At 35.5% G+C, this 14,843-nt stretch overlaps 1 protein-coding gene across 1 annotated transcript in view; it reads left to right on the forward strand.

The window, feature by feature from the left end:
• Positions 1 to 14,843, forward strand: part of ST8SIA4 (ST8 alpha-N-acetyl-neuraminide alpha-2,8-sialyltransferase 4) — a 102,240-nt gene that overhangs the window by 41,295 nt on the left and 46,102 nt on the right. Inside the window, exon 4 of the mRNA XM_040239747.1 lies at positions 541 to 834. Coding sequence (XP_040095681.1) covers positions 541 to 834 — 294 coding nt within the window. The remainder of the gene's footprint in view (positions 1 to 540; positions 835 to 14,843) is intronic.

Below are 14,843 nucleotides of genomic sequence, written 5' to 3' on the forward strand. Positions count from 1 at the left end.
ATAGGTTTGTGGAAAATGTTGCAAGGAGTTATATTTTTCCCTTAACCTCAGGGTACCGAAAAGCCATCTCCACTTACATATGTTTAGAAACTTGTTGAAGTGACTTAAGCTTGACAAGTGGTGTAGGTTAGACTATCAGGTCAAGTGTATTTTACTTACTTCTAGAACAACATGTGGCTTAGACTGCCTACTTCATGGCAGAGCTCTTATGAATTTACCATCATAAATTCCCTTTTTAGGAATTCATATCATGTGGTTTTATGAAGATAATAGTAATGAGTATTATTCAACAACAGGTTGTGTTAGTATAAATGACAATTTGAGCCCCATTATAATCCTTATTGAAGACAGTACTGTATTCCTGAAAGTGTGTTGACTTGCTGAAAAGGTAATTTTACCAGGCAGATTATGTTTTTTTCCCTACCTGGTTAAAAAAAAAATAAAAATGCTCATTCTGCTTTTTCTCTTCATGAATGCTATTTTATAAGTGAATGCTTCATACTTACTTTTCATTTATCCATTAATTTTTTCCCTCCTCAGGTGTAATCTAGCCCCTGTGGTGGAGTTTGCTGCAGACGTGGGAACTAAATCAGATTTTATTACCATGAATCCATCAGTTGTACAAAGAGCGTTTGGAGGCTTTCGGAATGCGAGTGACAGAGAAAAATTTGTGCGTAGACTTTCCATGCTGAATGACAGTGTCCTTTGGATCCCTGCTTTCATGGTCAAAGGAGGAGAGAAGCACGTGGAGTGGGTTAACGCGTTAATCCTTAAGAATAAACTGAAAGTGCGGACTGCTTATCCATCACTGAGACTTATTCATGCTGTCAGAGGGTAAGTGTCTGCAAAGGACCAGTCTGTCCTTGGCACAATGGTGCATATACCTACACAGTTTCCTAGACCAGAAGGAACTTCAGTAATTTATATATACATATATATACGTATATAGAAATAGTTTCCATTGTTTTATAATGGCTACTCTGCTTACCAACTTGAATTTTATTTACCTACTACTTTATTTTAGCACTTCTCTTCTTTGAAAAGGCAAACATATGATATTGGCACTTACTTCTATCTGCTTATGAACAAACGACTGATTTTATATGTTGCTGCATTAAAGAATAATAAGAATTCATAGTATAATTTGATGAATTTGGGGTAAAAACTATGAACAGAAGTGCTAAATAGCTAGTGGGCAATGTTGTGGAAGCTTAAATGTTAAATGTCTGTAAGAAGTAATTAAATCCCATCTGTAGTTAAGAGGCCAACGAGTGATAAAGCTGGCTGAGATAATATGCCTTAATGCTTCCCCACTAAAGTCACAGATGCCACTTTTATGGATTATGTCAATATTTTCCTTTTATTAATACAAGCTCAACAGAAAGACCTCAGGAGTAGACTCTTGTTTCAAAGTGGCAAATAACCAAAAGGGTAAATTCAGTCGTGCATACATATGTGTGTAACATGTATAACACAAAGATAAGCAATACTGTATATTTATTAAATATCTACTGAATGTCAGATACTGTAGATTCAAAACTGAAGAGCTGATCACTGCTTTAGAGGAATGCATAGGCTTTCTGGTAGAAATAGAGGCCTGTAAAGTGAGCTAAGGCGTAAACAATGATAAGGGGGAATATTGTCTGAAGTGTAGAATTTATTCCTCATGCTAACAAAGAAGTCCCAAAAATCTAACATCTGAACTGGACTTTTAATGCAAGAAGTGATTTTTAAGAACTTTAAAGTGATTGTCAGGGGGAAAAAGAAGAAACCAGAAGGAAATGTTATTGCATCATTAGAGCAAACTGAGGCAGGAAAATAATTTAATGAGTTGTAAATTTGTGTAATAATGGAGTCCATTTTGGTGCAATAGGATACAAAATAACTTTTGTGATCTGGTTCAGAAGATAATCAGTTTTATCCTTCATGAAGCATCATTAGATATGTGAATTTAGGAGATTAACTCTTGTAACTGCAGACTGTATTGACAAGGAGAAGTGCCAGAGATACAAAGACCATAGAGGCTTTTGGTTAATTTACTCATAAAATGATAAAAATGTAGAGCAAAGTCAGTGGACATGAAAATGATGGGCAAGTTCAGGGTACCAAGTAAATCCAATGGGCAGAAGTCCCAAAAGAAAAATCTTTCCAAACTCAGAGTTTAAAATAGCTTACTTTATACACTGTTATTTGGACTGGGCTAAGGTGTTTTCTGTTTTGTTTTGTTATTGAGATAATTTCCTTCAGGAATTTGTCATTTCTTTGTTTAATTCTTGAGACAGTTTTTTTTTTTTTTTAATTGTTATTCTGCACGCAAGTAAATTGCATTCTTGCAATTAGATCCTGGTTATTCAACTTTCATTCTCTTGACATTTGGCATGAAGTTTTAACAAAGATAAAATACATGCATTCAGACGATAAGTAATTTTTTTTTAAGTTACTGATTCCTGTAATTACAGATTGAGTCTGAAAAAAAAAAAAAGAGTTCTTAATAGAGAGAAACTTCATAAAGTGTTGTGCTAGAAACATATCTTTTAATTTCTTTATTGATCAAGTGTATTGCAGATATTTTCTCCAGTCTGTGGTTTGCTTTTCACTCTCTAAATGGTGCCCTTTGATGTACAGGAATTTAATTTTAACAAAATCTAATTTGGGCTTCCCTGGTGGCTCAGAGGGTAAAGCGTCTGCCTCCAATGTGGGAGACCTGGGTTCGATCCCTGGGTCGGGAAGATCCCCTGGAGAAGGAAATGGTAACCCACTCCAGTATTCTTGCCTGGAGAACCCCATGGACGGAGGAGCCTGGTAGTCCACGGGGTCGCACAGAGTTAGACACGACTGAGCAACTTCACTCACTTCACTTCGTCTATGTTTTTTCCTTCATTCAAAAATTTTGATAAAGCACACATATCAGAAAATCTACCATCTCAACCATTTTAAGTGTACAGTTTAGTGGTCTGAAGTGCATTCGTTTTGTTGTACAACTATCACTACTATCCACATGCAGACTCTCTTCCTCTGGCAGACTGAAACTCTTTATCTATTAAACAATTGCTCCCCATTCCCTTCTGCCCCCGCTCACTGGCAGTCACCGTGCTACTATCTGTTTTTATGATTTGGACAACTCTGCTGCTGCTAGGTCGCTTCAGTCATGTCTGACTCTTAGCGACCCCATGGACTGCAGCCCACCAGGCTCCTGCGTCCATGGGATTTTCCAGGCAAGAGTACTGGAGTGGGGTGCCATTGCCTTCTCCAGGACGACTCAACTACCTTATATAAGTGGAGTAATACGGTATTTGTCTTTTTATGACTGACTTATTTCACTTAGTGTAATGTCCTTCATTGTTTCATGTAATTTTTTTAAGTTAAAATTTGTTTTGTCTGACATTGGTATAGTCACTCCTGTTCTTACATTACTCTTTTGTTTTTTAGTATTTTCTGTGTCTGTGTGTAGTGAAACATTTGAATTTCTTTCTCATTTCCTTTGTGTGTATTCTAGAGCTATTTTCTTTGTGGTTACCATGGGGATTTCATTTGAAATCTTAAAGTTATAACACTTTTATTTGAATTTATACCAGCTGAACTTCAGTAACACACAAAAAGTTTCCTCCCCACTACTTTCCATTGTTGGTGCACAAAATTATATTTTTATACATAGTGTGTCCCAAAACATAAACTAATATTTTTAATGCATTAGTATCCTAAATTATGTAGAAAACAAGATTTAGATATAAACCAAAGTTACAGTAATCCTAGATTTCACACTAATAATTTTTAATGTATTAATCTCTTAAGTCATGTAGAAATAGATGACAGTAGTTACAAACCATTGTTAAAATAATACTAACTTTTATAATTGCCCATGAATTTACCTTTAGTGAAATCTTTATTTCTCCACACATCTTCTTTTTTGATGTGTTAAAGCTGAGTATCATTGATTCATAGAAAAACAAAGAAGTCACTCTGTCCTGTCTTACATACACACACACACACACACACACACACACACTCTAACACATACATATACATACATGCTTACATGTACACATCCACATACACATGTGTGTACATATACATATACACACTCGGGTTTCCCAGGTGGCAATAGTGGTAAAGAACCTGCCTGCCTGCCGGGCGACATAACAGACGTGGATTCGATCCTTGGGTCGGGTCGGGAAGATCCCCTGGAGGAGGGCATGGCAACCCACTCCAGTATCCTTGCCTGGAGAATCCCATGGACAGAGGAGCCTGGTGGGCTACAGTCCATGGGATCTCGAAGAGTCGGACACAACTGAGCGACTTCACTTTCACTTTTCACTTTCATGCACTGGAGAAGGAAATGGCAACCCACTCCAGTGTTCTTGTCTGGACGGAGAAGCCTGGTGGGCTGCTGCCTATGGGGTCGCACAGAGTTGGACACGACTGACACGACTTAGCAGCAGCAACATGATAAGAGTGTTTGGTGTTGTAAGAAAGTGATTAACTGTCTTCCAAAGTGACTGTATCATTTTACACTCAAACTAATAATGATTGAGAATTGCTATTGTTCCACAGCCTTCTCTGCATTTGGTGTTTTCAGTTTATATATGGGTGATTTTGGTCATCCTAATAGGTACATAGTAGTACCTTCCCTGGTAGCTCAGTTGGTAAAGAATCTGTCTGCTATGCAGGAGACCCCGGTTTGATTCCTGGGTCAGGAAGATCTGCTTGAGAAGGGATAAGCTACCCACTCCAGTATTCTTGGGCTTCCCTTGTGGTTCAGCTGGTAAAGAATCTACCTGCAATGCCAGAGACCTGGGTTCGATCCCTGGGTTGGGAAGATCCCCTGGAGAAGGAAAAGACTACCCACTCCAGTATTCTGGCCTGGAGAACTCCACGGGCTGTACATGGTGTCGCAAAGAGTCAGACACGACTGAGTGACTTTCACTTTCAATTGTTGTTTTAATTTACATTTATTTTACAACATATGATGTGAAGCATCTTAGAATATGCTTATTTTCCACCTGCATCTCTTCTTTAGTGAGACGTCTGTTGAAATCTTTGGCCCATTTTTTTTTTTTTAGTCAAGTTAGTTTTCTTATTGGAGAGTTTTTTTGTGTGTATTTTGGATAACTAGCCTTTATCAGAATTGCCTTTGGAAAATATTTTCTCCCAGACAGTGACTTGTCTTTTCATTCTGTTCCCATTGTCTTAATGAAGTCAAATTTACCAATTATTTTTTTCATTGATTGTGCTTTTTGTGTTGTATCTAAAAAGTCATCACCAACCCAAAGTTATTTAGATTGTCTTATGAGTCATCATCTAAGAGCTTTATAGTTTTGCATTCTATGTTTAGATCTACCATCCACTTTTAGTTAATTTTTGTGAAAGGTGTCAAGTTCTTTATCAGGAGTCATTTTTTAATGAGGATGGCCAATAGTTCCAGCACCATTTCTTAAAAAGACTGTCTTTGCCTTTTTGTATTACTTTTGCTTCTTTTTCAAACAGTTGACTAAATTTGGGGGGGTCTATTTCTGGGTTCTTTAACTGTTCCATTTGATCTATTTTGTCCATCCTTTGCCAACATTATATTGTCATGAATACTGAAGCTTTATGGTCTTTTTCTCCCCTCAGTATTATTTATTTATTTTGCTTACAATATTGTATTGTCTTGAAGTCAGGTATTGTCAGTCCTCTGACTTTATTCCTCCATCAATATTGTGTTGACTATTCTGGGTTTTTGCTTCTCTGCATAAACTTTGGATTTATTACTTTATTCCCTAGGTTCTGGTTTTTCTCTCTTCATTTACTGAAAACAGCAAAACAATCAGAGGAATGGTTGAAATAGGGCATTTTCAATAAGTTAGAATCTAGATAGAATTATATATCTTTAACAACAGTAAATTCATATAGCCCCTTTGCATTTATTTTAAACATAGAAAGTGCAAAACTTTTTACTAATTAGTTCATCAGTCCTCTCCTTTTATGATGTCTTATTCACTTTTCTTCCATAAACACTATACACATAAAATATCTCACCATTTGCTAAACATGTTATTCCAAAGAACAACAAAGTCAAGCTTCTGACTACTAGTGAAGTCAGTGATGCTTTCTTTTGATTGCTGTACTTTAGGTATTTTTGACAAGACTTATTTTGTATTCTCCAGAAAGAACTTAACTTGCTACTTTCACGCGTACACATCAGCATATTTCCCCTCAAGGTCAAGTTCTCAACTGTGGCCTAGAGTATAAAAAGTAGCCCTAAATTTACCTTTCACCTTTCAAGTACATTGGAAATTTGTACACATGATGTTTGTCAAAGGTTGTTTCATTTATGGGACTAATGAAATTAACACATTGATTCATGCAAATGTAGCATTTCAACATAATATTTGCACTCTTACAGAGTTACTGAGACTCAGAAAGAAAATAAGGAAGTGGGAATACTGATGAAACAAGATTCACATGATGTGAAACCATGAGCAAACTCCCCAAAGATATATTCTTTACGTATTTTTTCACATGTCTCTGAAACCCCGTGGTTAATACAATTCAGGAAAATAGTTTAGAGAGTTTTGTATCCTCTGTGGGTTATTAGAGCTGTGTCCCATGAGAGGTCTTTCATGCAGTGCCTGCATTTTATGGGGCACGTCATCACAGTATTAAAATGGAAAGCCTCTTCCAAGTACTACAGTTACAAGTAGAAATTTTAAATGATTTGGAAAGCAAAAATGTCCTTGAACACCCATGAGAATCATTTAGTTTCCTTATTGTCAAGCTTCATGATTTAAATTTTTTCCTCTCTGAAAATTATGATGGCTTACCAACTTTAAGCATCAAATAAATTGTACATGTTTTTAAGCTCTGAAGATATTACCATCAATCACAAAATTTGATGGTGGTTTTTGATGTGTGGTCATTCTTCCCAAGCCATGTTAAGTGAAACAGGAGGGAAAAATATCTTATTTTCTAATTTTGAAACAGTCTTACAAAGTAATGAAAGAGTAGTCTAACGGGGTAAATTTTTAAAAATAAACTATAATTACAAATTAAAGTGAATACATCAATGTTACACTGGTTTGGGATTGCAAGCTGTTCATTTGTATTTATTCTGAAGCTTCACATGTATGATACTCTTATTACTATGTTGTAATTTTCCTTTGAAGAATGCAACAATTTTCCTAAGACTTTAAGAGTGAAGAAGGAATTTTGAAACTTTAAAATGACTTGTTGAAATTTTAAAAATGTGATTACAAAATATAAAAATCAAGGTTTCTTCTTTATATATTGAAAACAAAATTATCAATGTATAACCTGAAATCTGAAAAGAATTCAACCCAATAATGTGATTTAATATGCAATTGAATTATTCTGTAAGATATATTAATTATATTTTTGCAAAATAAATAATGTTAGGCAAAAAATTCTATTTTTATAATTACTGTAGTTTGATTCATGATAGTCAAGTGCTGTTTTTAATAATGGGATGATTATACTTTTATTTTCTTATTGTTTTTATCATTATTTCAAAGAAAATTAAGCAGTGCATAAAGTAGCTTCTCAGTTCTACTACCAACTACAATGGATAGTTTCTTAAGAATTCCAGGCAATAAGCAAATGAGCATATTTTGAAATTATATTTTGTATGCATAAATATATTATATGAAAGTGTTCTAAATTAGAATCATGTGTACTTTCTGCGATTTCTTTTGAGTTTGTACTTTGAAGAGTTTATTTGTAGTTTTCATCTGTATTCCCTTAGAATATGCTTAACTTTGTTCAGATATCTCTCTTAAAGAGCTTGTGAATGCTAAATCACTTCATTTCTGTCTGACTCTTTGCAACCCTATGGACCATAGCCCTCCAAGCTTCTCTGTCCATGGGATTCTCCAGGCAAGAATACTGGAGTGGGCTGCTGTGCCCTCCTCCAGGGGATCTTCCTGCCCTAGGTATCGAACCCACATCTCTTATGTCTCCTGCATTGACAAACAGGTTCTTTACCACTAGCTCCACCTGGGCAGACCCTTAAAGAGATTAATTGATTTAAATTTTAGATTTGTTTATATAAATAGTTTTGGAAAAAGTATTCAAACATTTCTATTTGAATGCTTTGCTTCCTGGTAAATATTATGAACTATTATTGAAGTACTTAAAGCAAAAGTAAAATATCCCCTTTAATTATTTTATAAATTTTTATGATCCTGTTTTGTTATTTGAATTCTACCAAAGAAAAAATAAGGCAATTACCCTATTTTGTCACCACATTCTAATTAATAATTGTTTTAATATAAATACTATAATAAGGACTATACTCATTATGTTGACAAGCTAATACTTTGTATTAATCAGAATAAATACTAGGTAATTGATGATTCGCTGATGATCATTGAGATTGATAAACATGCATAGTGTTCAGTGATGTAACCTTCATAGTTAATAATTCTAAAGGTATCCAACAATTTTGTAAACAAATATCTTCACCAAAATGATTTTTAAGGAAATGATAAATTCAATTCATACATATTCTTTAATATTTTATGTGAATTCTCTTTATGACTTTCTTCCTTAACTTTTAGCTTAGAATATGTATCTACCCTTGTATTTGAGAAATATTCCAAATGATTTTTTTCTTTGAAGGATAATTTTGCAACTACAAAAGAAATGTGCAAGTGTGAGATAAGTTGACTATATGACTGCTTTAAATTTGCTTGGAATTAAAAATTTCTATTTGAAATGCTTGAGATAACCCTCATGACCTACAGCAATGTCATTCAAATTGGAGTTCACAGATGTATTTCTCAGGTTCTGAGAAAAAATACTTATTCTCTTTCAAACATGTTTTTATATTGATCCAAACTGAGAACATTGGCTTACAGAATTTTTAAAAATTACTTAGGAGATTGACCTCCAAAGACAGTCAAAACAAACCCTTCTTATTCTGACCATAGACAAGACTGCTTACAATCTTGAGCCTCAGATTTATATTCTATAAAATGTGGATATTGACATAAATAATCATCGAGATCCTTTGGGCTTTGAGTTTCAGTGGTTCCGTTCTTTAGTTTTCTGACTCACATGAATATTCAAAATGCCACAAACATTTGTACTAAATTTTCATAAATATCCTCAGGAATATCCTCTCTCTAACCTTAAGGGAAGCATCATTTAACTTTTGATTTTCACAATAACTGAGGTAGCTTTCTAAAACATTCCTGCTTTAAAGTCATTTGTCTAGAAATTTAAATATTCTTCATGTTTTTCAAGACCAGAATTAATTAAGATCCTCATCGGAATGTTACACACACACAAACACATTCATATACACACATAAATATGTATGTGCATATATAAAGGTATAAAAGAGATCATTATATATGTTTGTTATGGGGCCAATTTTCTATTGAATTATTACTTCTTTGATTTCTGCAGTTATTGTTAAAAAGCATAGATCTTTCTATAAATGCAAATTATGGAAAATTATTTCTGGAGAAGTGTTTATTTTTTGCATATGTGAAACATAAAAGTAATGTTCATATATGCTGTATATACATACTCACAAAATACATTCTTATGTAATATATAATACATTAAAATATATTCAGTTCAGTTCAGTTCAGTCGCTCAGTCGTGTCCGACTCTTTGTGACCCCATGAATTGCAGCACGCCAGGCCTCCCTGTCCATCACCATCTCCCGGAGTTCACTCAGACTCACATCCATTGAGTCGGTGATGCCACCCAGCCATCTCATCCTCTGTCGTCCCCTTCTCCTCCTGCCCCCAATCCTTCCCAGCATCAGAGTCTTTTCCAATGAGTCAACTCTTAGCATGAGGTGGCCAAAGTACTGGAGTTTCAGCTTTAGCATCATTCCTTCCAAAGAAATCCCAGGGCTGATCTCCCTCAGAATGGACTGGTTGGATCTCCTTGCAGTCCATGGGACTCTCAAGAATCTTCTCCAACAACACAGGTCAAAAGCATCAATTCTTTGGCGCTCAGCCTTCACAGTCCAACTCTCACATCCATACATGACCACAGGAAAAACCATAGCCTTGACTAGACGGACCTTAGTGAGAAAAGTAATGTCTCTGTATTTTAATATGCTATCTAGGTTGGTCATAACTTGTTTTCCCAGGAGCAAGTGTCTTTTAATTTCATGGCTGCAGTTACAATCTTCAGTGATCTTGGAGCCCAAAAAAATAGTCTGTCACTGTTTCCACTGTTTCCCTATCTATTTGCCATGAAGAGATGGGACCAGATGCTATGATCTTAGTTTTCTAAATGTTGAGCTTTAAGCCAACTTCTTCACTCTCCTCTTTCACTGTCATCAAGGCTCTTTAGTTCCTCTTCACTTTCTGCCATAAGGGTGGTATCATCTGCATATCTGAGGTTATTGATATTTCTCCTGGCAATCTTGATTCCAGCTTGTGTTTCTTCCAGCCCAGCATTTCTCATGATGTACTCTGCATGTAAGTTAAATAAGCAGGATGACAATATACAGCCTTGACGTACTCTTTTTCCTATTTGGAGCCAGTCTTTCATTCCATGTCCAGTTCTAATTGCTGCTTTCTGACCTGCATACAGATTTCTCAAGAGGCAGGTCAGGTGGTCTGATATTCCCATCTCTTTCAGAATTTTCCACAGTTTATTGTGATCCACACAGTCAAAGGCTTTGGCATAGTCAATAAAGCAGAAGTAGATGTTTTTCTGCAACACTCTTACTTTTCCGATAATCCAGTGGATGTTGGAAATTTGATCTCTGGTTCCTCTGCCTTTTCTAAATCCAGCTTGAACATCTGGAATTTCACAGTTCTTGTACTGTTGAAGCCTGGCTTAGAGAATTTTGAGCATTAATTAGCTAGCATGTGAGATGAGTGCAACCCTGCAGTAATTTGAGCATTCTTTGGCATTACCTTTCTTTGGGATTGGAATGAAAACTGACCTTTTCAAGTCCTGTGGCCAGTGCTATGTTTCCCAAATTTATTGGCATATTGAGTGCAGCACTTTCACAGCATCATCTTTGAAGATTTGGAATAGCTCAACTGGAATTCCATCACCTCCACTAGCTTTGTTCATAGTGTGCTTCCTATGGCCCACTTGACTTTGCATTCCAGGATGCCTGGTTCTAGGTGAGTAATCATACCATCGTGATTATCTGGGTTGTGAGGATCTTTTTTGTATAGTTCTTCTGTGTATTCTTGCCACTTCACCTTAATATCTTCTGTTTCTGTTAGGTCCATACCATTTCTGTCCTTTATTGTGCCCATCTTTGCATGAAATGTTCCCTTGGTATTTCTAATTTTCTTGAAGAGATCTCTAGTCTTTCCCATTCTATTGTTTTCCTCTATTTCTTCGCATTATTTCTATTATATTATTATTGTAAGTGTTTAAATAACTTGATTTTTTCTTCTTATTCAGAATATTATATTCTAGTTTATCTATTTCATGATCAGTAAACTTATATCTTCATTTTTCATTAAATAATATTATGTTGAACAATGGGATATCACTTAATATAACCTCCCAAGTTTCTCAGAGTTTTGCTGAATCATTAATGTTTTCTTTTAGCTTGCAGCCTGTAAACTATTATAGCTGAGTATTTAATTCCCAATGCAGTGAGCAAAGTCGTAATTCCTAGTTTGTGGATTTCAATATAGGAAGGAACAACATGCCTTACAGAAATGATATCAAGTGACATCTCTAGCTTACCTCTTATCTGTGTAGCTCTCTCTCTGTTATAAACTATTTCATTGGTCAAGTGTACTTTTATATTAAAGGAAGCACTATTCGTTCCTTTGTTACAGTGTGTGATTTTCAATATGGTTCTTACAGATAAACACGTTGTATTTTCGTACATGTTTCAGCATCAATGTCTATTCCAGTAAGACTCAAACCAAAATACTGTATCAAAGACCTTATTTTCTGAACTTATCTTTTAGATGTTAAAATCTGTCACTTTTAAATGAGTATAAAGATAAAAGGCTATATAAAATTAGGTTGATCCTCTGCAGGCTAAATTCATGTGAATGACATGTACTTGAAGAAGTTGAATCAGACCAGGCTTCCAATAGAATCGTCGGTAAAAATACACACTGACATAGACCAATACTTGGAGAAGGTGATGGCACCCCACTCCAGTACTCTTGCCTGGAAAATCCCATGGATGGAAGAGCCTGGTAGGCTGCAGTCCACGGGGTCGTGAAGAGTAGGACACGACTGAGTGACTTCACTTTGACTTTCCACTTTCATGCATTGGAGAAGGAAATGGCAACCCACTCCAGTGTTCTTGCTTGGAGAATCCCAGGGATGGGGGAGCCTAGTGGGCTGCCATCTATGGGGTTGCACAGAGTCGTTCACGACTGAAGCGACTTAGCAGCAGCAGCAGCAGCAGACCAATACTAGGCTTCAGGAAACCTGAGTTTACCTCTGTTATACAAGTGGATTATTTTAAAGTATTGAATCAACTCAAAATTGTATAAGGAAAAGCAATTTTAAAAGACAACTTTGAAAATGGAGACATTCACTCGGAACACTTTCTGAAAATGGCTTACTTGTTTTAAATTTAGTTTTATGCCAAAAACACTTACATATAGTTTCCATTTTGACTAATGAGCAACACAGCTGTAATACTTCTTTGTAAAACATGTATCCTTCTTTAATGCTTTTGAGCAGCTAGAGACTGCTTAATGGGTATTTTAAACGTCATGATATTTCCATGATGGAATATTTCTTCCCTTCCTGACAACTCTGATATCCACCCTTCCGCATTGCAGAGTTTCTTAATATCTTAATCTAGTTGGCCTTGAGCTGTGGTATTGTTTTCTGGCAGCTTCCATCATTCATATTTTATTGTGGAATGTGACAGTATAAATAGCTTATATCTGAGAGGTCATTCATACGTGTTTGGCTCAACAGGGCCCTGTGGGATCGCCAGGATGCCCTCAGCTAGCCTGTTTTCCAGTTCTTGATTCTTCTCATTGAGACTAAAAGCTTTTGCAGGGTATCTAGAGTGCTTTTGGGGGAATAGAGAATCCTTCATAGCACTCATTGATATTGACGTATCCTGGAGCTTCTCCTTGATAGGCATTATTTTTCTTTTCTCCACCTAGATCATTCTGCTTCTTCACTTTAAAGATAAGAGCCAGTTGGACACAATTCCTCACTCTTGTCCTTTTCTCTGAAATTAACCTGGATGTCTTTTCTCTTCAGAAGGGGTGTATATTTCGAATAGAACAATCATCAGAATGTATGATTATTTTTTATATTGTTCTCTGTCTTTTTATATTGTATATTTCATGAGAGAAAAGGTTGATTTATTCATCCCTTTGTATACCTAAGAAAAAGTATGAAAACCCTGTGTTCATTATGTTGGGGCCTGGGGCCTGGGGCCTGAGTGCAAGGGGACGGAGAATGGAGTCACGAAAAAGAGCCAAGTTGTGCTGAAAAAAGACTTTGAAGTTTTGTTTAAGGGTTCATTATTTAGAGCAAAGAAGCAAAACAGCAAGCAGAAGGAGGAAATGACTTTTTTAAATATGAATCTGGATACCACTGGGAATCACATTAACCATTCAGCTTATTTTGCAATAGAAGGAAATCATGGAAATAAGGAAGGCTTGAAACTCAAATAATGTGGTTAAAACTAGAATAACTTGTCTTTCCACAATTTATTAATCAACTGGTACACATCAAGAACCATCCTGTGCTCAGTATTCACAAAATTGTGAAAGCAATGCTTACTAAATTTTACCTGCCTAAGTTGTTGTTAGAATGAAAATATAAAAATAAGTTCTAACTAAAAAGTAAATAGATCATAATAACGAAGTGTGGCATGGGAACATCCACACTAAACATCTACAAATTCATCCTGGCCACCTGAGGAATATTGTCTTTGTTCCATAATTTAGTAACTTAATGTTTTCTCTTGATTATTGTTTTTCAAAATCTCTCTCTGTATATATATATACATATCTGTTATTGTTTGACATGATGCTTTCTGAAAGAAAATGGTTATTTTAAACACGTTAAGGAAGGAAATAAATTTATTTTCATCATTTTAAAAAATTCCTATACTGACACTTAGTATTCAGAACAAAGGTTTTCTCTGCTATTTTAAGAGCTACACAAAAATTCATGAATGTATTTCATGGATTGTATTCATTACTTGCTTTTGGTTCTTTTATTTCCTTGCTACTCTGAAGACCCAATCTTGTAACGAGTGGTAGAAAATATATAAATAACATTAGAAATTCCCTTGTTTCTCTGACCTTTAAAGAAAAAAGAACACTGATCACTGTGCAAAATACGTCTTGAATTAATCTGCAGAAAGCTATTCTAATTTAAGTTCAAGTGATGTAGCAGTGACTACGTTCAGAGACATCTTATATACATTAAAAAATTAAGTTGTGAATTTTAAATAAAAGGCAAATATATAATAGATTTTCAAGCAGTACGACTATATATTGTCTAAGTTTGCTGAGGAATGTAACTGAATCAAGTGTCCCATAAATCTTTTAAAATGTATAGTTTCTTGAAAGGGGTAAAGTGTTAGCTGCTCAGTTGGATCTGACTTTTGCCACCCCATGGACTGTAGCCAACCAGGCTCCTCTGTCCATGGAATTCTCAAGTCAAGAATACTGGAATGGGCCCCCATTCCCTTCTCCAGTGGATTTTCCCAAACCAGGGATCAAACTGGGTTTCCTACATTGCAGGCATATTCTTTACCATCTGAGCAGTCATTTCCTCTAATTAGCATTGTACTGGGACTCTCACTTCATGGGCCTAAGTGAAGGTAAAATCCTAAGGTATTTTCTCCATTCTTACAGTTTTTATCATATCCTAAGAATTTTAGCCTTCTAATATGCTATTATTATCCT

This window comes from Oryx dammah, unplaced genomic scaffold (genome assembly GCF_014754425.2).
Source record: "Oryx dammah isolate SB20612 unplaced genomic scaffold, SCBI_Odam_1.1 HiC_scaffold_5, whole genome shotgun sequence".
Taxonomy (NCBI): Eukaryota; Metazoa; Chordata; class Mammalia; order Artiodactyla; family Bovidae; genus Oryx; species Oryx dammah.